The sequence below is a fragment of the Eleutherodactylus coqui genome, chromosome 1, assembly GCF_035609145.1.
Source record: "Eleutherodactylus coqui strain aEleCoq1 chromosome 1, aEleCoq1.hap1, whole genome shotgun sequence".
In the NCBI taxonomy this organism is placed as follows: Eukaryota; Metazoa; Chordata; class Amphibia; order Anura; family Eleutherodactylidae; genus Eleutherodactylus; species Eleutherodactylus coqui.
In genome coordinates this window covers 521403081-521430241 of record NC_089837.1, presented here as the reverse complement: position 1 = coordinate 521430241, position 27161 = coordinate 521403081, and the positions used below count along the sequence as shown (strand labels likewise).

General features: G+C 48.0%; 1 protein-coding gene across 1 annotated transcript; it reads right to left on the bottom strand.

The window, feature by feature from the left end:
- Positions 1-584: 584 nt before the first annotated feature.
- INTS4 (integrator complex subunit 4) lies at positions 585-27161 on the bottom strand. The gene is made up of 22 exons (XM_066588261.1): positions 27065-27161; positions 24066-24260; positions 23717-23834; positions 20849-20955; positions 18531-18716; positions 17326-17376; positions 17079-17167; positions 16835-16955; positions 16379-16450; positions 15352-15526; positions 12662-12867; positions 11630-11772; positions 9828-9943; positions 9197-9330; positions 8843-9000; positions 8654-8747; positions 7448-7528; positions 5485-5615; positions 5006-5065; positions 4663-4822; positions 1528-1792; positions 585-1194 (listed from the first exon to the last, which is right to left on the bottom strand). The coding sequence occupies exons 1-22, from the start codon at positions 27116-27118 to the stop codon at positions 1001-1003; spliced, it is 2910 nt and encodes a 969-aa protein (XP_066444358.1). The 5' UTR covers positions 27119-27161; the 3' UTR covers positions 585-1000.

Below are 27161 nucleotides of genomic sequence, written 5' to 3'. Positions count from 1 at the left end.
GTTTCTTCATCTATTAGACGCAATGCTTTCCTATGAAAGTGTTCACAAGTACTGGCACCTGCCAGAGACAGGACAGGCCAGTGCAGCTCGCACCTAACGGCCCGTGGTGCGCAGAGGTAGGACCTGCCCTATCGTGGGAGCGGGCTTTCCATAGACTCCTACAGAAGCTGGAAACCACGCACCTCCAATCATGTGACCGGGTACTTCAATAGCTGGAATTCATCGGTCACGCAATTGTTTTCCACACACGAGGGGCGATCTGTTGGCGCTCGTGTGCTGAAAAACCGCTCGCCTTACCGAGGCCTTACAGATTATGTTAGTATAACGGGCAGATCCCACTCGCTCTCCTCTCACCCCTCCATACATCAACGGGGAGGAAGGCGGCCGGCAGTCGCCTCTGGTGGCACCAATGTGTTGTGACATGGAGGGAGCAGGTGTGATGAGATTCTCTCCCCTCTTCAGTACTCCTAGGTGATAAGCAGCACCGGAGGGGTCTGTAACAAACACGGACGCTTAAGCAGACATCCACAGAAACGGAGACACCGCGTCCGCGCCGATATCGGTCTCACCATGCAGACTGGCGGGAGGCGGAAGTGGGGAAACAATGTTTTACTAGAAAATAACCCACACCCCCAATTTCTATACAAAAGATCCAACAGCCTTCCCCCAGGAGTTCGTCTATTTACACCTGATGGGAAGACGGGCAAAGTTCTTTTAATCCGGCATCTGATAATCCAGACAGTCTAAACTCGCACATCTAACGCAGGATTCTTGCAGGCGTCGCAGCAATAGTATTTGGGGCTTTCTTCCCGATACGGAGACGTGTCAACTGTTCTCATGTGGGAGATTGAGGCACCAAGACCCCCTGTAAGTAGGAGGAAGGGTACCAGCCTCCATTAGGGGGCCTACTATCACCTCCGAGGTGAAGCCAACCAGACCCCCTCTCATACAGGAGCCCAGACTTTTACCCCCGGCATCGGCTCCACTGCTACTTCAGACATCACCGCCGCGCAGGTTTGGGCATCAGGTAGACTTTGACGGGTTTGCTGAAAGGCAGCGTGCCCTCCACATTGCTCTCGGGGAGGGGCATGGCGTCTGTGCTCTCACCCGAGCCGGTCTTGGAGGAGCGGGTGAACACGTTGCTTCTGTTGGAGCTGTAGGCGAGCAGAAGGCTGACCTCAATCTGGCAGGGCTCTGCAAAAAGAAAGACTGGTCACTCTGCACAACTATCATATATGGACGTTCCTCCCCCATGCTTTACACTGCTGCTTAGCTTGACAACATTAAATGACTTTGAAAAGTGACACCTCTTTTTGAGACAGAACAATTCTCAGACTAGTTGTCCCTTCTCTTACTACTACAAGGTGCTTTACTCAGCAGGGGGCGCCACTGATCATAAGAATCAGCTCCTCCCATCTGAGCTGCACCCTGAGGCATGATGGGAAGAACATTCAGAATGGCATATCGTCACCATATCATTTAGGGACCCTTAACGCAACCTCTACATCCCAGGTCCCCGCTTCTCACCTGTCCAGGCCGTATGACTCAGGTAGACCTGTGTTATCAGTCGATGGCGTCCCGGGCCAGGATTGCGGAAGTCTGCCGGTTTGGGGTGAATAATCTGCACCTGCCCATCTGGATACACAACCTGGACCTTCACAGCGCTCTGCGGTTCCTGGACGTGTTCCAACGTGGCGTCAACGTCAAGAGCTATAACTAGACCAGAGGTGAAGCGGATCGGGTTATCGGACTCTGCGGCCGGCTCAATGATGTGCGCCGAAGCTCGGTGAATCTATAAGGCAATGGTGACAAAACATGTAACTCAGGATAAGTAATGTATGTACACAGTGACTCCACCAGCAGAATAGTGAGTGCAGCTCTGGAGTATAATACAGGATGTAACTCAGGATCAGTACAGGATAAGTAATGTATGTACACAGTGACTCCACCAGCAGAATAGTGAGTGCAGCTCTGGAGTATAATACAGGATATAACTCTGGATCAGTACAGGATAAGTAATGTATGTACACAGTGACTCCACCAGCAGAATAGTGAGTGCAGCTCTGGGGTATAATAATACAGGATGTAACTCAGGATCAGTACAGGATAAGTAATGTATGTACACAGTGACTCCACCAGCAGAATAGTGAGTGCAGCTCTGGAGTATAATACAGGATGTAACTCAGGAGCAGTACAGGGTAAGTAATGTATGTACACAGTGACCCCACCAGCAGAATAGTGAGTGCAGCTCTGGGGTATAATAATACAGGATGTAACTCAGGATCAGTACAGGATAAGTAATGTATGTACACAGTGACTCCACCAGCAGAATAGTGAGTGCAGCTCTGGAGTATAATACAGGATGTAACTCAGGAGCAGTACAGGATAAGTAATGTATGCACACAGGGACTCCACCAGCAGAATAGTGAGTGCAGCTTTGGAGTATAATACAGGATGTAACTCAGGATCAGTACAGGATAAGTAATGTGTGTATACAGTGACCCCACCAGCAGAATAGTGAGTGCAGCTTTGGAGTATAATACAGGATGTAACTCAGGAGCAGTACAGGATAAGTAATGTGTGTATACAGTGACTCCACCAGCAGAATAGTGAGTGCAGCTATGGAGTATAATACAGGATGTAACTCAGGGTCAGTACAGGATAATTAATGTATGTACACAATGACTTCACCAGCAGAATAGTGAGTGCAGCTCTGCAGTATAATACAGGATGTAACTCAGGATCAGTATAGGATAGGTAATGTATGTACACAGTGACTCCACCAGCAGAATAGTGAGTGCAGCTCTGGAGTATAATACGGGATGTAACTCAGGATCAGTACAGGATAAGTAATATATGGACACAGTGACTCCAGCAGAATAGTGAGTGCAGCTCTGGGGTATAATACAGGATGTAACTCAGGATCAGTACAGGATAAGTAATATATGTTCACAGTGACTCCACCAGCAGAATAGTGAGTGCAGCTCTGGAGTATAATACAGGATGTAACTAAGGATCAGTACAGGATAAGTAATGTATGTACACAGTGACTCCACCAGCAGAATAGTGAGTACAGCTCTGGGGTATAATACAGGATGTAACTCAGGATCAGTACAGGATAAGTAATATATGTTCACAGTGACTCCACCAGCAGAATAGTGAGTGCAGCTCTGGAGTATAATACAGGATGTAACTCAGGATCAGTACAGGATAAGTAATGTATGTACACAGTGACTCCACCAGCAGAATAGTGAGTGCAGCTCTGGAGTATAATACGGGATGTAACTCAGGATCAGTACAGGATAAGTAATATATGGACACAGTGACTCCAGCAGAATAGTGAGTGCAGCTCTGGAGTATAATACAGGATGTAACTCAGGATCAGTACATGATAAGTAATATTTGTACACAGTGACTCCACCAGCAGAATAGTGAGTGCAGCTCTGGAGTATAATACAGGATGTAACTCAGGATCAGTACAGGATAAGTAATGTATGTACACAGTGACTCCACCAGCAGAATAGTGAGTACAGCTCTGGGGTATAATACAGGATGTAACTCAGGATCAGTACAGGATAAGTAATATATGTTCACAGTGACTCCACCAGCAGAATAGTGAGTGCAGCTCTGGAGTATAATACAGGATGTAACTCAGGATCAGTACAGGATAAGTAATGTATGTACACAGTGACTCCACCAGCAGAATAGTGAGTGCAGCTCTGGAGTATAATACAGGATGTAACTCAGGATCAGTACAGGATAAGTAATATATGTTCACAGTGACTCCACCAGCAGAATAGTGAGTGCAGCTCTGGAGTATAATACAGGATGTAACTCAGGATCAGTACAGGATAAGTAATGTATGTACACAGTGACTCCACCAGCAGAATAGTGAGTGCAGCACTGGAGTATAATACAGGATGTAACTCAGGATCAACACAAAATAAGTAATGAAATATACAAATCGTGGTCAAAAGTTTTGGGACTGACACAAATTTTAGTTTTCACAAAGTTTGCTGCTTCAGTGTTCTCAGCTCTTTTAAGCTACATTCCTATGAGAGCGAATCTCGCACGAGTTTTGTGCAACGCGATATACACAAAACTCAGGTAATATGAACTCCATTGTTTTGAATTGAGTCATACACATGCAGTGATTTTGTTTTCCCCTCACAGGGGCACTGCGATGTTAAAAAAAAAAAACGCATGTCTTTTTGTTTTGCATCCCTCAGAACACATTGCCCATTGTATCAATGGGACAGTCAAACACATGGCATGCCGTGCAATATGCAAGTGTGGTGTGAGGTTTCCATTGAAAACAATGGAAAACAAACACCGATCCTGTGACTCGCCTGAAAGAAGCGCCGGAGGATCACAATTTCACAGAAGTAACAGGAGGCGTTTTTGCCTGAAATACTCTAAACATGATGCATTTGTCAATAAAAGTGCAAAAACTTATGAAATGTTTATAATTGTACTTCAGTGACCACAGAGCTAAAAACACTGGAGCAGTGAGCTTTGGGGAAATCAAAATTTAGGTCAGTCTTAAAACTTTTAGACATGACTGTATATGTGTTGGCAGTGCCTCCAACTGCAGAATAGTGAGTGCAGCTCTGGAGTAAAGCATTTGACAAGATATCATCTGCATACAGAACCCGCGGTCACCTGATCAGGAAGAGTCAGCCGCAGGAAGCTGCTTTTCCGCAAGGAGGTCTGCAGGATCTTCACCATCTCTAAGGGTTTGGAGTTCACTAGTCGAGGCATAAGGTCCAGCAGCTTGTCTACAAAGCTGTCCTGCATGTGGGGGAGGTCCGAGATGAAGCACCTGCGAGAAGGAGGACAGAAACAGGACAAAATACTCATCAGAAAAGTATTCACGGCCTAAATCTTCGATCGTCCTGCCAGATCACATTCAGGGAAATGCTATTAACCCGGCATATACAACAGACTGGATACAAATGTAGCCAACCCTCTGCTGATGGTAAGGAGTAGATGAATGAACGCTCACCTCTGGAAAAAGTCAACCTCCTGCAAAAACTGCCGACACATGCTGAAGAGCGGCTCCTCCCTGCGGACGGGAAAGAAAAGACATCTTATAGTTCTCTGAAACAACTGCACAGGATTGGAAGATAACAAGCTGATCGATGGGATCCCCAACAATCACAAGAATAAAACGTCTGAATGGAACAGCGGTCAAACAGGAGTGCCACCGACTCCAATCATTTCAATAGGACGGATGGAGAGAGCCACAATCTCCAGCACTTCCATTGAAATGACCAGAGCAGCACACATACGGAACCACCACTTCATTCATGTGGGGACCTTCAGGACCCCCGTTTACGAAATCAGTGGAGTCGGAGTGCTCAGACCTGACCAATCAGCTAGTTAGCCCCTCTCCTGTGGATAGGATATAACTTGCTCTGGCGGGACGACTCCTTTAACAGTATGGACCATTCAGTGTCCCACTTTACTCTCGTAGTCACTCACCCTTTCGTAGTGCGAGCCGTTATAAGGAGCTGGAGGGCGTTCGCCTGTAACCTCATCTGATGAATGATGGCCACCTGCCGGTTCTCCAGCCCGCTGTACATGAACTCCATCTTGTAGGTTTCTTCCAAGATCTGGAGAAAATGGAAACAAGAAGTGCAAATGAGGAGCAGTAAAATCACAGCCGATGCCCCTACACCGGGCGCTGCGCAGGACACAGGCGCATCAGGAATTTAGCCCATAAGTGTATAATACTGTTCTGCGATTATCACGTCAGCAGACAACAAATAATACAGATTACATGCTATGTTAAAAAAAAAAAACCCCGCCCCCAGAAGAAGTTGTTTTGCTGCAGACCCCCATCTCAGACAGATCTGTAAATGCTCAGAGTTGTGGTGATTAGATGAAAGGTCTTGTCACCAGAGGCCCTAAAAGTGGTTGCCCCCTTGGCCTATAAGAGGCTCTCGGAGGCTCCTTGTGTATAGTGACCTCTTCTTCCGCTTGTGTAGAGCTTGTTGACCACTAGACGCCTCTACAACGCCAAGAAGAGATTTCACCCCGTTACCAGAGTCTGAGGGGGGCGCATTATTGGGATGTGAGAAGCTGGATGGTCGTATCGATGAATTGTCCCTCACCAGCCGTTCTGACCAGACTGTTAGTGGGTGTTGGGACCAGTAGATGGGGGCACACAAGGTGACCGGGCTCAGGACGCCCCCTACAGACCACCAGTAGAGAGGAGCGTCTGACCAGACTATTAGGAGGTGTTGGGACCAGTGGATGTGTGAGGGCACACAAGGTAACCGGCTTCGGGATGACCCTTACAGACCACCAGTAGAGAGGAGCGTCTGACCAGACTGTTAGGAGGTGTTGGGACCAGTGGATGTGTGAGGGCACACAAGGTGACCGGGCTCAGGACGCCCCCTACAGACCACCAGTAGAGAGGAGCGTCAGACCAGACTGTTAGGAGGTGTTGGAACCAGTGGATGTGTGAGGGCACACAAGGTGACTGGGCTCAGGACGCCCCCTGTAGACTACCAGTAGAGAGGTGCATCTGATCGTCCGACAAGCATCAGAAGCTCCAACTGTTTTGTTGTCCACCATCCAGAGACAGGGGGCGCCATTGTTACACCCCTGTGTCTGTCGGAGCCATTTCCAGTTGCTTGGCTGAAGGACATTAGGTCTCACGGCCCCCATTACATGTACGGCCTTTGACCCCAATTGACTCCTCTGTTTACAGTGATGTTGATGAAACTGGAAAGTACGGAGTGGAAACCATTTGTTTTCAGCAAGGAATCCAGGTTTAGTTTGGGCGCGGACAGCGTCCGTGTTCATGTCTGAAGACGACACTGCCCCTGCTGCTGATGTGATAGTCTGGGGAGCCATTGCATATGACAGTCGTTCACCTATAGTAGAGGTGGCCCAACAGGGTACTAGAGCTTCCATTGCCCATCCATATCACATCTTGTATTGAAGCTAAAGGCAGTACAACAGGGTACTAGAGCCTCCATGCCCACCCGTATCACATCGTGTATCCAAGCTAGAGGCAGTACAACAGGGTACTAGAGCCTCCATGCCCGGCTATATCACATCTTGTATCCAAGCTACAGGCGGTACAACAGGGTACTAGAGCCTCCATGCCCGCCTGTATCCCATCTTGTATCCAAGCTAGAGGCGGTACAACAGGGTACTAGAGCCTTCATGCCCGCCTGTATCCCATCTTGTATCCAAGCTAGAGGCGGTACAACAGGGTACTAGAGCCTTCATGCCCACCCATATCACATCTTGTATCCAAGCTAGAGACAGTACAACAGGGTACTAGAGCCTCCCTACAAGTTGTCAGTTCCCCACAATACTTTTGATCTGATATTGTAATCACTTATAACAACGTTACAATCACACAGAGAAATTTTCATCCATCCGACAACTTCTGGGGGGGGGGGATGGGTTTTGCATTGAGTGTATTCACCTGTTTGACGGCCGTAGCAGCTAAGGAGTTCTGCTTCACATAAAGGGGAGCTGCGAGGCTCCATAACTTCTCATTCAATGCCTGCAAGTCACAGGAAGAAGCTGTTACATATCCTGCAAAGTGAAATAAACTACGTTGTTTTGTTAATAAATAGAGATGAGCGAGTATACTCGCTAAGGGCAATTGCTCGAGCGAGCATTGCCTTTAGCGAGTATCTCCCCGCTCGAGACGGAAGGTTCGGGTGCCGGCGCGGGGGAGCGGTGAGTAGCGGCTGTCAGCAGGAGGGAGCAGGGGGAAGAGAGGGAGAGAGAGATCTCCCCTACGTTCCGCCCCGCTCTCCCCCACAGCTCCGTGTCCGCACCCGAACCTGCAGTCTCGAGCAGGGGAGATACTCGCTAAAGGCAACGCTCGCTCGAGCAATTGCCTTTAGTGAGTATACTCGCTCATCTCTATTAATAAAGCAATCTAATTGGTACCAGATTATCAGAAGTTCTAAATTATTGAATGAACACTTACTTATAAAAAGGGGAAGAGGACAAGCTATAAGGCAATACAAACTACTGCTGGAATCACGTGCCAAATGATGAGGATTTCTGTATTACTGAACAGCAGATTAGAGGAATTTAGTTGTATTCAGCTATAGGAAGATACAGAAAGGGGATTCACCGCACCAACAGACCGGCATGATGAAGCCCACAGAGGCCATTCAGCATAAATTGAAAAAAAAAATTTTTTTGCCATCTTACTTCTATGCTGAGATATTACTGATTGAAGTCAGAGGCCCAAAGCCTAAGGCTGCACTACTGAGATGTTGACGACAACATGCCCTCTTCTGATTTATGCCAAGTGCAGTGTTGTCACGGAGACAATATACCACCATATGTGATGCTGTTCAAGTTAGGTTGTAGATACTGCTGTCAGTAGTGCAGCCTCAGGTGGCAGGCCTGTAACTTTAACTGATTGTATCTCAGGCCCGGAGTAAGATATTAAAGAGCGGTTTTCACATTATAGATGTACACTGAACAGCGGCGTATAGTTTTCTTCTGTTACGTCTCCTGTAGGCTGGAATCATACAGTTTTTGTTGACATGCTTTTTTTGTGGTCTAAAACACTGCAGTCAGTTCTTGCTTTAACACGGTGAGATGTACTAAAATACAGCAGGTTGTCCCATCAATGTTGGGCCTAACTAGGGCCATCAGGACTAACCTTGATGAGCAGCAGGTGACAGCGCAGGTAGGTTGCTGAGAAATCCGCCATTCCAGCCAATTCAGACTGGAGCTCCCCAATCCGCTGCAGGTCCCTGGAGGAGAAGAAATGATATATGGCCCAGAGAAGAAGGACAACATTCTACTCCGCACCCATTTGTGGAATTGATCCAGTTTCTAAGCCTCTTACCGGATGGTGAACTCGAGAAGTTCCTGCGTCCCCTGGATGTCCAGATTCTGCAGGTTATGGACTCTTTCCAGGCTGTTCTGCAGAAACTGCTGGGAAGGGTCCTCAGGAGGAGGCTGACGCTCCAGATCTGGGATCCAGGACCATTTCACTCCAGGCAGCTATGGGAAAAATGTGGAGACGAGAAATGAGTGGAGGTTTCCTAGCAAACATCGGAAGTCTGCAAAAGGTCCTCACCGCAACTAAAACTCCCAGCATGCATTTCAAGCAGGATGGGGTTAAAGAATTCCACAGTGGCTGCAGAACAAAACATTTCAGTGACTTTCTACATGCAATTATTGGGCAGAGGAGACTTACAGTCAGAGCTGGAACCAGGTGAGAGAGGCTGTCCCGCAGGTAGGCGTAGTGGCGGAACGTGTGGTCGGAGAACAGAGCAGGCATGGTGGGGCAGGTCTTCGCAGCGTTGAAAATCAAAACCAAAACCGCTATATCTGATACACGCAGTTAAGGTCCGGTAATTACATACACATAATAAGTAATGATCCGCCCCTTAAAGGAACAGTCCTGGGGAAATGGATACACTGTGTTCTGCCTAATGCGGGGGTGGAGCATGCCTAATCAATATTAATTGCTGTCTCATGCTCCGCCCCTTGCATGGGGCATCATCAGCTTTGCCTGAAGTATTTCCTGCAGGCGTTGACCAACAGGTCTCTCCATGCTAATGTGCATATGGAAGGACTTGTCAATCAGTGTCTGGAGGGAGGAGGAGAGCAGTGGGAGTATGTATGCCAGTCTGGTCCAGCACTGCAAAGTTTAAGGCGTCAGATTAACAAAACCCACTAAAGATCAGTATAAGTGACAGACTACTGAAAGCGTTGTGTCTGTCACTATACTGTGCTGCCCGTAATCTGGGCAGTTTAGGGAACCGGACAAGTTCCTTTTAAGGTCCAATGTACCAATAGGAAAAATATGGAAATAATATGGATACAAGCCGGATCATCCATATCAGGTTCTGGTGTATCGAAGAACGGATGAGTACTCAGGAGCTCTGGCACCAGGGACAGGACCAGGGTGGGGTGTCTGCGGCCCAGGAACTTCAGACATCTGCAGGAGATTGGTATGGGACAGAAAAATATTCATATTACAACATCTAATTACACTGTAGAGTCCATTACACGACCGATGGCCGACTTCAATGACTAGCAGTGCAGGAAGGGGGAGCCGGGAAACCATGCAAAGCACATCCCCGGACTCCATAACTAAGTTGACAAGTTCCCCTTAGGGAAAATTGTGAGAATTATCCATAGTGAAGAATCTGCACCAAATTCCGCATTAAAACCACAATGGAAAATACGGCAAAATCCTGCAAATTTTGATGCGAATCTGCAGCAGATATGACCCTTTCAATTGAAGTAAGCTCACAGGCTGCAGATTTTACCCAGAAGGAAATCCACACCGAAGGGTGCAGAATTTAGTGCCGATTTTGGTCACGGTTCGCCAAAACATTTCATCCTCTCTTTTGAAGGAGTGAAATGCGTGGTCAAGATGCACAGCATGAACGGACATGCTGTGGATGTAAAATTCTCTGCAGCACGTGGATGAGATTTCTAAAATCCCACCCACAATGCTTGTAGAGTAAATGCTGCAGATCGTCTACAGCCAATTCCGCTGCGGAAGTCTGCAGCATTTTAGAATTGAGTGACGATACCTTAAGAGTTTTCCTAACTTGTACCGTATCCACAAATGGGGAATACATGTTTGGTGGGGGTCAGACCACTGGGACCCCTATGAATCACGAGAATGGAGGTCCTGTGTCCTCCCATATGATTACGCAAGCTGCCTCTCCATTTATCTCTATGGCACTTCTGAAGAGAACTACAATACTCGCCAGTCTCTGGCCGTCCCACAGAGATGAATGGAGCAGCGGTCCGCAAGATCAACCAGTGCTCCATACACATGGGCATACATTGAACCCCAATTCTCATGATCTATGGAATTCCCAGCATTCAGACCCCTAATGATCAGACACTCAGGGCCCTTTTACGGGCAATGACTCGTGTGCAGATGCATCGGTCAGTCGTCCCAGCAATGATGTGTAAAAGCACAGGAGTGAGGATCGCTCAGTGAATCGAGGTGGTAAATAGGCCGTCGTTCATAGATGTACGATGACTCGTTTACACGGGGAGATCGTCGTTTGCTTTCTTATGCCTGCAACTTACACTGAACGATTATTGTTCGGATTCCCACAATCCAGCAAGAATCTGACCAATATTCATTTAAAAAGCCGTTTTCTCTATTCTATGAATAGGGGAGAAGTATAGGTTCTAATTTTGCTATATAAGTTTAGGTCTCACTAGTTTCAAGATCTCTGCTTGCTTCACTGAATGGGAAGATTGGTTATATACAGAGACTAAAAACCTGTATAAACTAATACTTCTCACAGCTCAGGGCTTGTTACAATGTATCCAATCAAGACAATCCTCTTTATTACACAGTTTTCAATGCAGGTAAAATGTATCCTTTTAGATGTCAAACTGTCAGGATATCAGAGAGATTTGTACTGTTGATGCATTTACCTTACGGAGGATTGTATAGACTGGAAACAAACCCTCAGCTGTGACAAGTATAAGAGCTGTAAAGGTTTTCAGCTTTTAGATGTAAATAAGAATCTTCCCTTTCACTGACAGCAAGCAGAGATGTGAAAAACGATGAGGAACTGTACCATACAGTAAATAGGCAATGAGGAATGTGCACAAAGTGAATCAGAGCTATAAGAGACGTGATGGTTACTTCCAGATGGAGTCCCGGTCTGTGGGGTACTTGGAGAGGTTCTTCAGAAGCTCCACCAGGGCGAGGTGGATGCACTCCTTCGTGGAGACGTTCGTGCAGCAGAGCAATTCATGTAAAGCCTCTCGAATGTCCCGGGAAGAGTCCTAGAGAAGATACATTGTAAACAAGGGGGTCAGAAGGAAGGAGTCTAACCTAGTACCAATCAGGAAGCCATGGGATATTCCACAGATGGGCACAGATGGTACAAAATGCCCCTGATGCAACCATAGTGATCATAAAAGGGTATGGCAAAGGGGTAAGAGAAATAGAAACATCCTTCTGTCCTCCTGAGGGCAGAATAGGTTATGGTGACCGACCCTTTTAAGTTACACTATATAATTAAAGGGGATGTGCCAAGACAAAGTTATGCCCCATCCCGTTACTGTCATTCTGATTATTGAGGATCTGTTGGCTGGAACCCCCATGATCACAAGAACAGGGGTGCCAATAAACGGAGCAGTGATCACACATGTGCACCGTCACCTCATTCATTCATTCATTCATTCATTCAGTGCAGAGTGCTTAAACTGAGCTATCTCCGGCGCTCCCCATTGAAATGAATAGAACAGTAACAAGCAAGCTCATCCACAGCTCCGTGTATGGGGGAACCCTTGGGACTTCCATCCTTGTGATCAGCAGCAGTCCCAGCTGTCAGACCCCCAGCGATCAGATAGATAGTTATCCCCTATCCTGTGGAGAACGGATAGCTTTCTATTTTGGCGCAACCCCTTTAAGACTCAAACCTCCACCCTCTACCCCCTCGGCACCCACTGCTGCATCATCTTACAGGGTTATTTCCATCATGCACATTTTCCGGACCCCTTTTGGTCAGGACGCCATAAACGGTCTCTTCAATGAATTCAGTGCACAACCGGTGTCCATATTTAAAGGGGCTGTAAATGTCGCACATTTATACATTTTCAGATGGAAATGAAGGAAAGCTGTTCAATTCTAAGTCAGCCGCCATGATGATGACGATATTGTCTACTTCACCTCCAGCACCGCCAGGATGGTGTCCAGCTGATCCTCTCGCAGGGTGATGTTGTCGGAGATCTTACGCATGGTGTGTATGGACTGCAGCCGTACTTCTTCTATCTCATCGTTGAACATGTCCACCAGGAAATCTAAGCACTTCTCTGCAAAGGGGCGAGAAGACCGAGCCAGGAGACACAGCGACTCCACCGCCGCGATCCTCACCTCTGCGGGAAACCAGAAGTAATTAGCTGAGGTGGAGACCTGAAGACGTACCGGACCCACAACAGCTCTACGCACATCATGAAAAGCTCTATTTTCACATGGATTAAATGCCAAAATTCTGGTGTTAAAACTCATGATGTCGGTGTAAGTCCAAAATTGGGACTTTTTAAGGGTTTACAGTGACCTAGTGTTAAGGGGTGTGGCCAAGTGCACATCAGATTTACTATAAATTATGCCCGAAATGGCTTGAAGCTAGCTTTGGTTTCAGTGTGATGCACAGAAGAGGACTGGAGTCGCTGATCATTTGTTGCACTTATGTCGGCACACACTTCACTCAGTCGGGCGTATGAAACACTGCTTTAAGTAAATTCAGCCCTTTGTGTTTAAATAATTTAAAGATCTCTGCTTGCTGTGAGTGGAAGCTTTTTTTGTTGTTGTTTACATTCAGGGGTTGAAAATCTGTACTGAACGAATACATCTCACAGCTGAGGGTTTGTTACAAATGTATCTAGTCTATACGATCCTGTGTGAGCCACACATCAACAGCACAAACCTCTCAGACAGCTTGCTACAATGTATCAGGGCAGGAACAATGTAACAGTCCGCAGTCCACACTGTTTAGCTTACAGAGGATTGGTTAAACAGGATACAAGTGTTCCAAAACCTCAGCTGTGAGAAGTATTCGGCCGTGTTCCAAAACAGCGATATTCGTGTGCTTTTTGAATGCTGTTTTGTGAACCAATGTCCAGAATATTCAGCTGACCTTACCCCATGTAGTTGGAATGTCGCAGTTATGCGCTTCGCTGACACTTCACTGCAGTTGTGGTTTGGAAAACCTTCTGCATTTCCTTTGCAGTGCATCATAGATGGGTTTTATGTGCGGTTTGATCCCAAATGGTAAAAACATGATTGTTTTAAATTTAGTGATTTTTAACTATTTTTTGCCTTTTTGCAATGCTTTACAGAGTGACAATGTGAAAAAAATCTGAATCGCCAAATTAATGCAAGCGCTGTGCGCGCCCCAAAAAAAGTGGATAACAAACCCACAGAATTTCAGGAAATTTGCATATGTGGTTCACATTTGCCAAATATTGCAGACTAAGGACATGTTTACACGAGGCAGATTCGGTGTGGATTTAGTTGCAGAGCACCAGCAGATTTATGCCCTTCAACTGAAGGAGTGAAACCGGCTCTGCGTCTGCATAAAATGGGGTGGATCTGCTGCAGATTGTCTTCAGCTGTTGAAAATCCGCACCAAAGGGACCATTCACATAGCATTTTTGTACATGCTATGAGATTCCGTCTGCGGGTTCAGTCACAGGTGCCAAAAAAGGCATAGCGTCAGAGCCCACTAACGGAGCCATTAGGTGTCATTAGTCAAATGGACATGATTTTGGTATCTGTTTGACAAGGATTCTGTTAGTTTCCGCTATATTTGAGGTATAGAATAGCAAAGTTGAGAGCAAAAAGGTGTCCATATGACTAATGACAGTGAATGGTTTCCTCTGGGGGTCCCGTTACATTCCAGTTTTTGGCACCTGTGATGAAACTCCCAAACGGAATCCCACCGAGTGTAGAAAAATGCTGCCTGACTGACTGATACATTCACCCAACCCCTTCCAGGAGGCTCCTCCACAACCGGCAGCTTCCCAATTAGTATTTCAGTGTAGGGTAAAGGTTTGCTCCAACTGCGCAGTCTGCTACATCTTGTTCCTATCCAATGGGCTATATAACACCCCCCCCCACCCCCCCCTCTCTCCTGTCCTGTCATATGGGGTGATGTGCCGCAGTTTAGGGCTGTAGAATACAAACGCTGCCTGGTTGTTGGAGCGCTTTTTAGTCTAACGCAGCGTATGTTCCGAGAAAGCATACTTGCGTCCAGCGGAGGCGCTCCCTACTTCCAGTAGCCGTAATTAATGCCCTCTGAACTCTCGACTCATAGTGCGTGTGTCAGAGCGCTCACAAGACAAAATATGGCATGTAGAAATATGTGCAACTGACCATCTCTATTGTGCCTGATGAAGGGGCGCTCCGTAAAGTCCTAAAACAGGTTGTATGGAGCCTTGTTTCTGGAAATAAACTCTTTATGTACTGGAGCCAATGTCCGATCTGTGATGGATCCCATCCCGAAGACCGCCGGTTGTAAGTTTCCATCTTCTAAGTTGAAGAAGAGCGTTCTTGGAGGGGAAGGGCGAATGTTTCCACTACCATCTACTCCTTTAGGTTACACTTATGAGAGGAGGACACATCCCTGCTGGTATTACTCTTCTAGTTTAGTAATAACACAGAGTCCTTTTCCCGAAAGCCTAAGCAGTTTAGCTATGCAGGAGTAAGGAGGAGCCGCAGACACTATAATGGCAGCCATATTGGTGGTCAGCTGACTTACCCAAAAGGCGTTATAGAGAAATGGCTACATTTAATTAGACAGAAAAAGGATGACCCCAGAGCTTTAATGCCCCTGGTGGCCCACTCATCAGTCCTCCTACCGTACATCTCATCCTCCAGACCATGAACAAAAGCTCCACAGGCTCCGGACTCTATGAGGTTCACGGATTCAGTATCGAGCTCTTCCCGGGGGGCGTCATCCCCCCACTTTCTGCCGCTGGAGAACTCCCCGGAGCTGTACAGCTCTTTTGCTCGTTCGTGTGCAGTTCTTTTCCTCTGTGTGACAAGAAAAAATAAATAAAAAATACCATCTGCGTAAAATTCCTATTATCCAGCATTTGATAGTCCAGAAACTTGAGCCGTGATAACGACATTTATGAAAATTCTCATAAATCTCTGCTAAACTGCCTTCCCCCTTGCCGACTCTCGGCAAGGGGAGGGGGCAGGAGCTAGTATGCTAAACTTCCACCCCCTCTTCGCCCCTTGTCGGCTGCCAGCAATGGGAGGGGGCGGGACAGGGTGGGAGATTAGCATACTAGCTCCCGCCTCATTCCATTGCAAACAGCCAGCAAGTGGTGGAGAGCAGGAGGGAAGGGGGTGGGAGTTGGGCAGTCACAATGCTAAACTCCCTCCCACCTCCCTTCTCCGGCAGCTACCACTGGTTCCCATAGGAGTCTATGGGAGCCTCCACCATATTCAGGCGTTACCACTAGGGCCACTATGGGGGGTCACTCTAACTACTGGAGTCACTGTTACCACTGGGGCCACTATGGCAGTCACTGTTACCACTGGGGCCACTATGGGGGTCACTCTTTTTACTCGGGCCACTTACTACGGGGGTCCCCAACACTCCTGGGGCCACTATTACTACTGTGGCCATTATGGGGGTCACTATTACTATACTGTCTTCTTACAATCGGCCCTTTGAAGGCATCCATAAGGCTGATGCTGCCCTCGGTGAAAATGAGTTTGTCACCCCTGATATAGATGTATATAATCACCACTAGAGGAAGCCCACTGTATATGGATATATCCAGCCACCACTAGGGGGAACTCACTGCACATGGATCTATACAACCACCACTATAGGAAGCAAAATGGTGATTAACCAATCCTCCATACACTTACCCTTAGGTCCGACATGAGTTTTTTATCCAGGGTCTGCTCCAGGAAGTGGGGACTGACTTGCTGCATGGATCCCTAAAGTACAACATAACACAATCAATCACCTTCAACCCAATCTGATTCTATGCTGGATCTTAAAGGGGTAGTATAACATTAGAAAAACACGGCTGCTTTCTTCCAGAAAGCGCGCCACACCCGTCCGTGGGCTGTAACCAGGCTACAATATCAGATACAGCTCATGGACACGGGTGGCCCCGTTATAAAAGATAGACAGCAGCCATGTTTTTCTATACATTCCCTTTGGGTGTCAATAATTCTGTACACGAAGGTGTGCCGGCAGGGGCTGCCGATTCTGGTCAGACAGCAGGAGATGATGAAAAGCTAAAAGCCAGCAATCAAGCCAGGAGTGGCAGCGTGAGGGGCAGCCTGTGTAATGTAGCATTCACCCCAATGACTTACCAGCAGTTTGCAGGCCTGGACTCTAACCATCCAAGATCCATCGCTGACCATGTGACAGACTTTGCCAAAGGCTTCATCTACCAGGCGGATCTCCTCATTGGATGACGGGATAGGAACAATGCTGAAAATGAGAGTTGTAGTGCATGAGAAGAATGAACACATCACGTTCCCCCATGTGCAGGGCGCCCCCTACTGGAGAGACGATGCTCTTCTGTTATCCCAGGAGTTGATGGGATTTAATTACCTTTCTGGATAGAGCTGACTGAGAACCCAGACCAGCTCCACGGCCGCACTGCGCACCTGCTCATAGTCGTCAGTCAGAAGCTTACAGGCCTGAATATGGGAGAGAGACGGCAAATATACTAATCTGACGTTACACAGGATGCAGAATAACAGGCGGTAGCGAGAGGAAGATGCAGCATGTAAGGACACAACGGGAGGCGACAGGAAATCACTCATAGAGTAAATCAGTAATAGAGTTCTGCACGTACCTGACTGTACAGCACCTGCTGCAGCTTCAGGCCTCGCTCATGCATCTGCAACTACAACAAACACAACACGTCAATACTTATACAATTCAAGGATGAAAGGAAAACTTCAGCCCTCCTATAGGATATCTACACTGACTGCCCGCTTTATTAGAGCCCCCTATCATCTAGAAGCGCATTGCACCTCCTTTGGCCTTTAGATCCGCAGCAAATCGTCGTGGCGTAGATTCCACTAGATGATGAATCGTTCTGCAGGAATATCGGCCCCTGTGGACAGGAAGCTTCTTGTAGTTGCTGCAGATTAGATGGAGGTGCTGACATGTTCTGACCAGCTGACAGGAAGAGGTCAGCAGTTCATGCTGTTTGCGCCAAATTCTGACTCCCATCAGCACGGGGCAACAGAAATCTGGATCCATCTGACCAGGAGATGTTTTTCCGCTGCTCAGTGATACAATTTTTGTGCTCTTTTGCCCGCTGGAGTCTCATCTTCCTGCTTCTTAGACACATGGCGCTGGAACTGGTTGCCTCCTGTTATAGCCCATCCATGTAAGAAACAGCAAGATGTGCATTTGGACACGTTAGTTGGAGCCCCAGTGTTGCATTCTGTGCAGCCCCGGTTCTTCAGAACTATTCCTGACATCCTCCTCTGACCCCTTTCAGCGACTAGCTGTTTTTATCTACAAGATCCCCCTGGAGGTGTTCCTTGATTGCGCCATTCTCTGTATACCCTTCACACCGTTACACAAGAAAACCCCCCGCGGTTGGCAGTGAGACCCCGGCTAGTCAAGCACCGATGACCGGCCTCGTTGGAAGTCGCTCCGATCGCTGGATTTTCCCATCTAATGTGGATTCACACTGAAACTGATCCGCGGAAAACTTGTCACGTGATTTTATGCTCCGGGAGGTTGGAGGCTCTAATAAAGTACAATACACTGAATGGCCCCCATGTCTCTGCTTCTCAGGAAGTCATTATAGCTTCCACTTTACTGGAGACCTGCAAGGCTAATCTGCCGGGTCATGGAGGGATTCCTCCATCGCTCCCTACCGCTGCATATAAAGATTAGTCTGGGAAGGTGGAGCGATGACTGCAGCAGAGACAGCGGGTACACTGGTTGTCACAGGGGTCCCAGACAGAAGAGAGAGGATGCTAGAAGACTATAATAAAGGCGCTGCAGGGACCAGTCATTTCTGGCTACAGTATGGGTTACCATGGCCTTTATAGCCGCCGTCCTGACGCGAGGGTCCTGATCGTTGAGATAATCGCCGATAATCTTCTGTACGTCTTTGGTGGGCGCTCCATCCGCATCTTTCACTGGAGCTTTATCTACAGATCCAAGGCAGCCGAGGAGCTGCAGACACTTGTTCCGGACGCCGTGAGACGTGTCAGAGAGATACTGCGGAGAAAGACAGAAGGTTACGGGACGTTATACAGTCTAACATATCTGCTGGCTGCTGCTCAAAATAAAGTGTTGGCGTTTACACCGTGGGGATAAACAGAATCTATACGGCTTATGTGGCGGGTAAATAATGCTCGGCTGCGGATGGAAATAATGAAGGTTACTGTAAGCAAGCAGAGATCCTGAAAACCAGGAGGAATTGATCGAGAAAATAGGCAGCAATTTTATAACTTTACATTATAGAAATAATAACATTTGCTGAAATCAGAAAATTCCTGGAGGAGTCCAGCACACACAACATAAAGAGCCCCCCCCCCCCCTATATCCAACATTATAACTACTAGAATACTGCCCCCCATGTCCAGCTACTAGAATACTGCCCTTATGTCCAGCTACTAGAATACTGCCCTTATGTCCAGCTACTAGAATACTGCCCTTATGTCCAGCTACTAGAATACTGCCCCCATGTCCAGCTACTAGAATACTGCCCTTATGTCCAGCTACTAGAATACTGCCCTTATGTCCAGCTACTAGAATACTGCCCTTATGTCCAGCTACTAGAATACTGCCCTTATGTCCAGCTACTAGAATACTGCCCTTATGTCCAGCTACTAGAATACTGCCCCCATGTCCAGCTACTAGAATACTGTCCCCCCCCCCCCATGTCCAGCTACTAGAATACTGCCCCCCCCATGTCCAGCTACTAGAATACTGCCCCCCCCATGTCCAGCTACTAGAATACTGCCCCCCCCCATGTCCAGCTACTAGAATACTGCCCCCCCATCTCCAGCTACTAGAATACTGCCCCCCATCTCCAGCTACTAGAATACTGCCCCCCATCTCCAGCTACTAGAATACTGCCCCCCATGTCCAGCTACTAGAATACTGCCCCCCATGTCCAGCTACTAGAATACTGCCCCCCCCATGTCCAGCTACTAGAATACTGCCCTTATGTCCAGCTACTAGAATACTGCCCCCATGTCCAGCTACTAGAATACTGTCCCCCCCCCCCCCATGTCCAGCTACTAGAATACTGCCCCCCCCCCATGTCCAGCTACTAGAATACTGCCCCCCCCCCATGTCCAGCTACTAGAATACTGCCCCCCCCCCATGTCCAGCTACTAGAATACTGCCCCCCCATCTCCAGCTACTAGAATACTGCCCCCCCATCTCCAGCTACTAGAATACTGCCCCCCATCTCCAGCTACTAGAATACTGCCCCCCATCTCCAGCTACTAGAATACTGCCCCCCATCTCCAGCTACTAGAATACTGCCCCCCATCTCCAGCTACTAGAATACTGCCCCCCATCTCCAGCTACTAGAATACTGCCCCCCATCTCCAGCTACTAGAATACTGCCCCCCATCTCCAGCTACTAGAATACTGCCCCCCATCTCCAGCTACTAGAATACTGCCCCCCATCTCCAGCTACTAGAATACTGCCCCCCATCTCCAGCTACTAGAATACTGCCCCCCATCTCCAGCTACTAGAATACTGCCCCCCATCTCCAGCTACTAGAATACTGCCCCCCATCTCCAGCTACTAGAATACTGCCCCCCATCTCCAGCTACTATAATACTGCCCCCCCATCTCCAGCTACTAGAATACTGCCCCCCCATCTCCAGCTACTAGAATACTGCCCCCCCATCTCCAGCTACTAGAATACTGCCCCCCCATCTCCAGCTACTAGAATACTGCCCCCCCATCTCCAGCTACTAGAATACTGCCCCCCCATCTCCAGCTACTAGAATACTGCCCCCCCATCTCCAGCTACTAGAATACTGCCCCCCCCATCTCTAGCTACTAGAATACTGCCCCCCCATCTCCAGCTACTAGAATATTGGCCCCTTTATAGAGCTACTATAATACTGCCTCCTACATCCACACTACTGCTTCATTCATTTCAATGGGGGTCCCCATCTCCAGAAGTCCCACTGAAATGAATGCAGTGGCAGTCGGCACAATCAGTATTGTGTTCATTCAGGAATGCTATAGACAGCCATTCTGGGGATCGGTGGGGATCACAGCAGTTGGCCCCCAACCGATCAGCAGGATATCCCCTCTCCTGTCTGTGAATCCAGTCTTATGCTGTCCTCCAATATCAGTCCTGTGTCTTTTGTCTCCTTACCTTGTACGCCACGTCCACCAGTCTCATCCGGAGGGGGGCGCTGTCCAAAAGCTTGATCCCAATCTCTAATAAAGTGTCCATCAGCTGCGCCAGAACCTGGTGAGACTCTAAAAGAGAAGCAAAAAGGGCAAAAAGCCAGAAGAGTCAGATAGTTACATTCATCAGATGCTCCGCAGACAAGCGGCGGACGATATAACAGACTGAGAACCCCGGATGGACGTCCTACAAGAGGCCCCTCCACTATGGGGGTGGGGGGGCTTGGGTCTCGCATGTACCCATCACCGAGGAGTCCTCACAGGACTGCTGACGATGAAGTAAACATGCAAAAGCGCTGAAATCATAGCTCATATCTTCAGTTCTGATCATTTTAACTATTTCTAATGCGTCTCCAATTCTGAACATTATTTGGTTATTATGGTCCACAAAACCTTTAGAACGGCACAATAACGGATAATATAACTATATAGGGGATTAAAGCTGTGTTGTTCTGATCGGGAGCGTTAAACCCCCTGCCTCTCTTCACACAGGAGCAGAGCTGAATGATCATATTCTGGCTGGCTGTATTCACCACTAGGGGGAGCTCATGGCATACAGATTCAATTCATTTGTATGGGAGTTGTTGTCTCCATGCAGTAAGCTCCCCCTAGTGGACTGTTGCAGGCAGCCTGTGGGTAGTAATCAAAGGCAGTCAGTCAGGTCCTTTAGGGTATGTGCACATGGGGCATATTTGCTGCAGAACATTCAGATGGGGAGTTTTGTAAATCCCGCCCACTTTGCTGCTTTGCTATTTTCAAACACAGAAATTAGTGGTGAAAGATGTGCCGTGCACCCACCCCGTGTGAACGACTCTTCCCCTTCCCCTGAGCATGCGCCATCCGCAGGAGTCGGCTCTGACTAACAGCAGGGATCAGTGGGAACGCCAAAACCCTTTATATACCACAATCAATGTTGATCGTGAACTTTAAAAGGTTCACATAGGGAGGGCGCTCTCCCTGTGACGTCATCGGCCCTCCGCCATATAATCGTGAAGGACAAATGGGTTGCTATGGAAACTGGACACCAGTCAAAAGTTGTTTGGGTCTGCCCTAACCTATGATCACTATTACCAGCGATAAGACACAGCAGTTCAGAAGTACTGCAATGTATTATCATAGCGATCATAGGACAACAGGTTCAAGCCCCCTACAGGGACATAAAAAATGTGAGAAAAAAAAACACAACACACACATAAAAAAAAAAAAAAAAATAGTAAAAATACAAAAAAAAAAAACCACTTTTGCGCAATTTCCTCTACTTTAACCCCTTGAGTGGCAGGTTTCCTACCACCCTGTCGTGCCCACCAGGGCAGGTTTTTTAAAATGGTCTAATCATTGAATTTCAACTAATTTTGCACTTGCGTCTCAAGAGCCATAACTTTTTCATTTTTCCATTGACACGGCCATATGAGGGCTTATTTTTTGCGGGACAAGTTGTGATTTTTTTAAACAAGGGGGAGGAAAAAAAGAAATGGGGAAAAAAGAAAAAAAGGGGCCATGTCATTAAGGGGTTAAATAATGTATTAACTTCCTTCTCTGGGTCATTACGACGCAGGGATACCACATGTGTGATTGTATTTTTGATTTTTTACAAAGTAAAGGGAGAAGTGTGTTTTTATTATTTTTTTTATACTTTAACTTTTTTAAAAAAAATTTTTTATTTTTATTTATTTTTTTGTCCCTTTAGGGGACTTCCACAGGGACCCATCAGGACCCCCTGATCACATTCCGGGGGTCCGATGGTGACAGCCCTTTACATGCTGCAGTGACAGCCCTTTACATGCTGCAGTCACATAGACTGCAGCATGTAAAGGGTTAACACAGCAGAGATCGGAGGTTTTCTCTGATCTCTGCTGTAAGAGCAGGTACCTAGCTGTCCTCTCACAGCCAAGCACCAGCTCTCCCTGCCACACAGACCATCGGCTTGCTTCTGACAAGCCGATGGTCTCTATGGCAACCTGTAAACAAAGCAGGAGATTGCGGCATATCGGCAATATCTTCTGCTGGTTTTTCATAGCCCTTGCTTTGTTCTCTGTGGGTCTGTGCAGGCAGAGCACACTGTCACAGCTTGTGGCATTGTGATCTGCAGCTCCCATAGTGATACATAGCCCGGAAATCTTCCGGGCTAGATCACTATCGGCAGTGGAGCTCGTCCCGGAAAATTTCCGGGCGTGCCACTCAAGGGGTTAAAAAAAAAAATGCTTGGTATCATTGCGTCCACAATGACCTGTACAATAAATTGAACGCACTCTCTTATCCTGCATGGCAAATGTTAAAAATTTTTATAAAATGCAATATATACACTAAATTGGTGTATTGGCATCACCCAAAAACAAGCCCTCCCAAAGCTTCATCTATGGGAGAAAAAAAGAAAAAAAGGATGGGATGTTGAACGCAGCGATGTAAAAAAAAAAAAAATTAAATGTAAAAAAAATTCCCCCCTCCCAAAAAAAGGGAGTAAAGTGGAAAAACCTAAAATAACCCAAAAATCTGTCTACATAATTTTAGTATTGTCGCGATCACACCGCAGGAAAAAAAATTATAATCTCGTAATGTTGTAGGATTAATTATATGAAAAAACTCAAAGGCAGAATTGCGGGTTTTCTCCGTACCCTACAAAAAAAAATATAAAAGTTATAAAACAGTATATGCACCCAAAAATGCTACCAATACAAACTCCAGCTCTCCCGCGCCGACGGACCGATAATAAACAGTTATGGCTTAGGAAAAGATGAGATGAAAATCCCCCAAATATGGTGGCGCCCTTAGATACAACACAGGCTGCGTCACTAAAGGGTTGGACATCCTTACAAGGATCCGAGGGGGCACTTACTTTCGTTCTGCAGAGTACTGATGACATCATCCACTATGGAGTCCGGACAGAACCCCGATGTCTTACACAGCAGGCCCAGCAGAGATGCGATCTTCAGCCTCACCGACGTCTCATTTTCCTGCAAAAAAATGCTAATTTACAGCAAATTCTGCTATTTTCCGGTTCTATCTGGGGAGGTTGGGTGACAACCACTGTGAGCGCCAGTCCAGCTCCCTCAGGGGTTAGAGCCCAGCTTTCCTGGTGTCCTGCAGGGCACTCCTGTCCAGTAAGCATCCTAAGCTTAGAACTAAGCGTACCCATGCAGGAGCCTAGGAGAGCTGGGTGACAAGAGACGACTATAGCGGCTCACCTTGTAGTAATGCTCCAGCAGGATGCGGACCACTCCCTCCACGCTCTCTGCCTCCACGGGTTTGCGTGCGAACTGCAGCAGGTACTGCAGTGCGTCCGCCGGAGAGGTCGCCTTGCAGAGGTCGATGTGCAGAGCCGCGGACTTGCTGGGCTTCGTCAGGCGAAGTTTCTTTGCTGAGAGCTCTTCAATGGGCTGCTGCTGTGCGGAAGGGGAAGCATTAACCATCCACACCAACGGCTACATACAACTCCTCAATGTTGTCTAAATCCCTGCTTGCTGTAAGTGAATGGAAACATCGCATACAGAGGTCTGGAAAAGTGGATTCCATCCAACTGACACAACTGGGCGACTCGTTACAATGTATCACAGCTGACAGCCAAGACTAGCGGAAGGCCATTCTGTGACTACTGGAGTAGTCCTGCCGTGACTAGTGGGAACTGCTGGGATTATGAGGGAAGAAGCACTGCGGTGACTAGTAGGGGGCCATTTGTAACCACTGGGAAATCAGAACTGCGGTGACTAGTAGGGGGCCATCTGTAACCACTGGGGAATTAGAACTGCGGTGACTAGTAGGGGGCCATCTATAACCACTGGGAAATTAGAACTGCGGTGACTAGTAGGGGGCCATCTGTAACCACTGGGGAATTAGAACTGCGGTGACTAGTAGGGGGCCATCTATAACCACTGGGGAATTAGAACTGCTGTGACTAGTAGGGGGCCATCTATAACCACTGGGGAATTAGAACTGCGGTGACTAGTAGGGGGCCATCTATAACCACTGGGGAATTAGAACTGCGGTGACTAGTAGGGGGCCCTTCTTCCTGTGACCACTGATAAAGTAGTCCTGCTGTAACTAATGGGCGGCTTCCTGAGATTACTGGGAAGATACGGGGCTTATATGACAAGGGGGAGTGATGCTGCTAAGACCGCCATTAAGGGGAGTGGCTTCTGACTACTGGGGGGCAAAACCAGCAGACACATTAGTTATTACCGATAACGGTTTCTGGGAAAGTTGGATGACAACCAATAGTCACTATTACACCCCCACATGGGTTGTCACCCAGCTTTCCTGGACTCCTGAGTGGCGCATGCGCCTGATTATGTGTTCTGGTATCGCTGAGAAACAAGGCGGATTTGGGCAACACTGCTTGATACTCACGATCCCAAATATGGTCTCAAGTCCCGGACATCAGCAAGACCGGCCGCCATCTAATGTGTGTGGGGGTCCTACTGTCTCAGGGGGAGGGGAGGAAAGAAGGGCTGGACTGTTGGGCTTCAACACGCTCGATCCCGTGTTCTCATGGAAGATAACCAGAGGGGTCCGGAGGGGACAAGGTGGTCTTACTCCCCTCCCGCTGGTTGGCATAGGATTAGCTGTCGGTCAGCGGTGGAACCAAGAAGCAGCATCACCCCATTAATACGTCTCCAGCGCCATCGTCTGGTCTCCTTGTAGGGCTTGTACCAAGATTACAACTTACCCCCCATCCACAGGACAGGGGATAAATTACTGATTGCGGCGGTCTCACTCCTGGAGACCCCCAGAACTGGACCCCCGTATCTGGTTCTGCCTGTCACTGTGGCGGTTGCTTCTCCTCCCAGTGACGTCAGCATGAAGGTCGCGTTGGCCGTGCGGGCGCAGTCAGCGCTCTATTCATTTCAACGGGGGTGAAGGAAACCCCCGAGCGGGCACCACATGGCTCGGCGCTCCCAGTGAAAGTGAATATAGCGCTGGTGTGCTACGGGGCCTGCTCCCCTCCTCGCTGCGGGGGGTGCCGCGGGGCCCGCTCCCCTCCTCGCTGCGGGGGGTGCGACTTCAATGGAGGCCGTCCATGGAAAAATACAGCATGCTGCGATTTTTCTTCCAGACACGCGATTCGTATCCGCGAGCGTGAAGGAAAACTCAAAGGTTCCAATGCCGCTTGTGCCGGGGATTGCCTGCGCGGACGCTGATTGCGAATTCTGCAGGTAGAATCAGTTCGCATGAGACCCCCTCCCCCCCATAGGCTTTCTTCACAGCCACGGTTTTTGTGATAATTTTCATTTTTAACCCTAAAAAATGTTTAAAAAAAAAAAAAGGGGGGGGGGGAGGTGTTTTTTTTTATCTGGTAGACCCAACTTTTAGTTTTTTGGTTTTTTTAATTCATTACTTGCATGTAGTTTCCGTGCGAAGACAGAAGAAAAAAAAACCCTCAAAAACTAGAGCGCCTCCTACAGGCCGCTGCAACTGCAAAAACCGCCAAGGACCGAAAAAACGTAGGGAAAGGGGGAAAAAAAAGGAAAATTTACATATGTTTTTACGTCGTGCGTTCCAAGTTGCGCTACATCGGGGCGCAGGGGATGTTTGTTGCAAAAAACGACTGGAAAAGTTCATTAAAATGTGATAATTTTTCGGAAAAACGCTGTATGTGAAATATCCCCCGATCCGGCTGAGCGCCACCACATCTGCAGGCGTCCGTTGATCCTTCTAAAGGGCCACTAACCCTAAAAAAAAAAAAAAAAAAGCGCACAGCGTGCTGCCACAGGGCGGAGACGGTACGGCGAAAACGTGCAGAATTACGGCGACAGAACAGGCGGCCGCACCGAAGACGGCGGCAAACGTGTCGCGTGTAGAGATGTGAATTTGACATGTAACGGTGCGGGTCAGGGGGGGGGTGACGATGAGAGGACGATGGAGACCCCCGACCCGGAGACGTAGAGACTGCGAGGGCGGCGGCGAATTCGCCATAACCCATATGTACCCTCCGTCCCAGCAGGGCGTGCTGGGAGTAGTAGTCCCACCAGTGCCGTCACCATGAGGATGGGTTATGTACTTTACGGCTCCTCACAGTCCATCTCACTACTAAATAATCAGACTCAGCAGGCCTCAGCCTGAGCCCCGGCCTCTCCTGTCACTACAGCCGGGTGCAGTGGAGCCTCCTGGGGGAGGACAGTAACGAAACACAAACAGATATAAAGGCAGCAGCGTGACTCCATGAATAAGGCAGTAGGGCTTCTCTCACCTGAACCACTCTGGTGAACTCTTCATAAACGCGTTTCTTCAAGTGGGCCGCCATAGTGTACGATGTTTGACCCTCGGCGGCTTCGGTAGTGGTTAGA

Excerpts from the sequence above, each read along its gene's own strand:
- INTS4 (XM_066588261.1), bottom strand. The coding sequence starts at position 27,118 with ATGGCGGCCCACTTGAAGAAACGCGTTTATGAAGAGTTCACCAGAGTG. Across the intron at positions 24,261-27,064 it reads AGTTCACCAGAGTGGTTCAG|CAGCCCATTGAAGAGCTCTC; the intron begins GTGAGAGAAGCC and ends TCCGCACAGCAG. Across the intron at positions 11,773-12,661 it reads CCATCCTGGCGGTGCTGGAG|GACTCTTCCCGGGACATTCG; the intron begins GTGAAGTAGACA and ends TATCTTCTCTAG.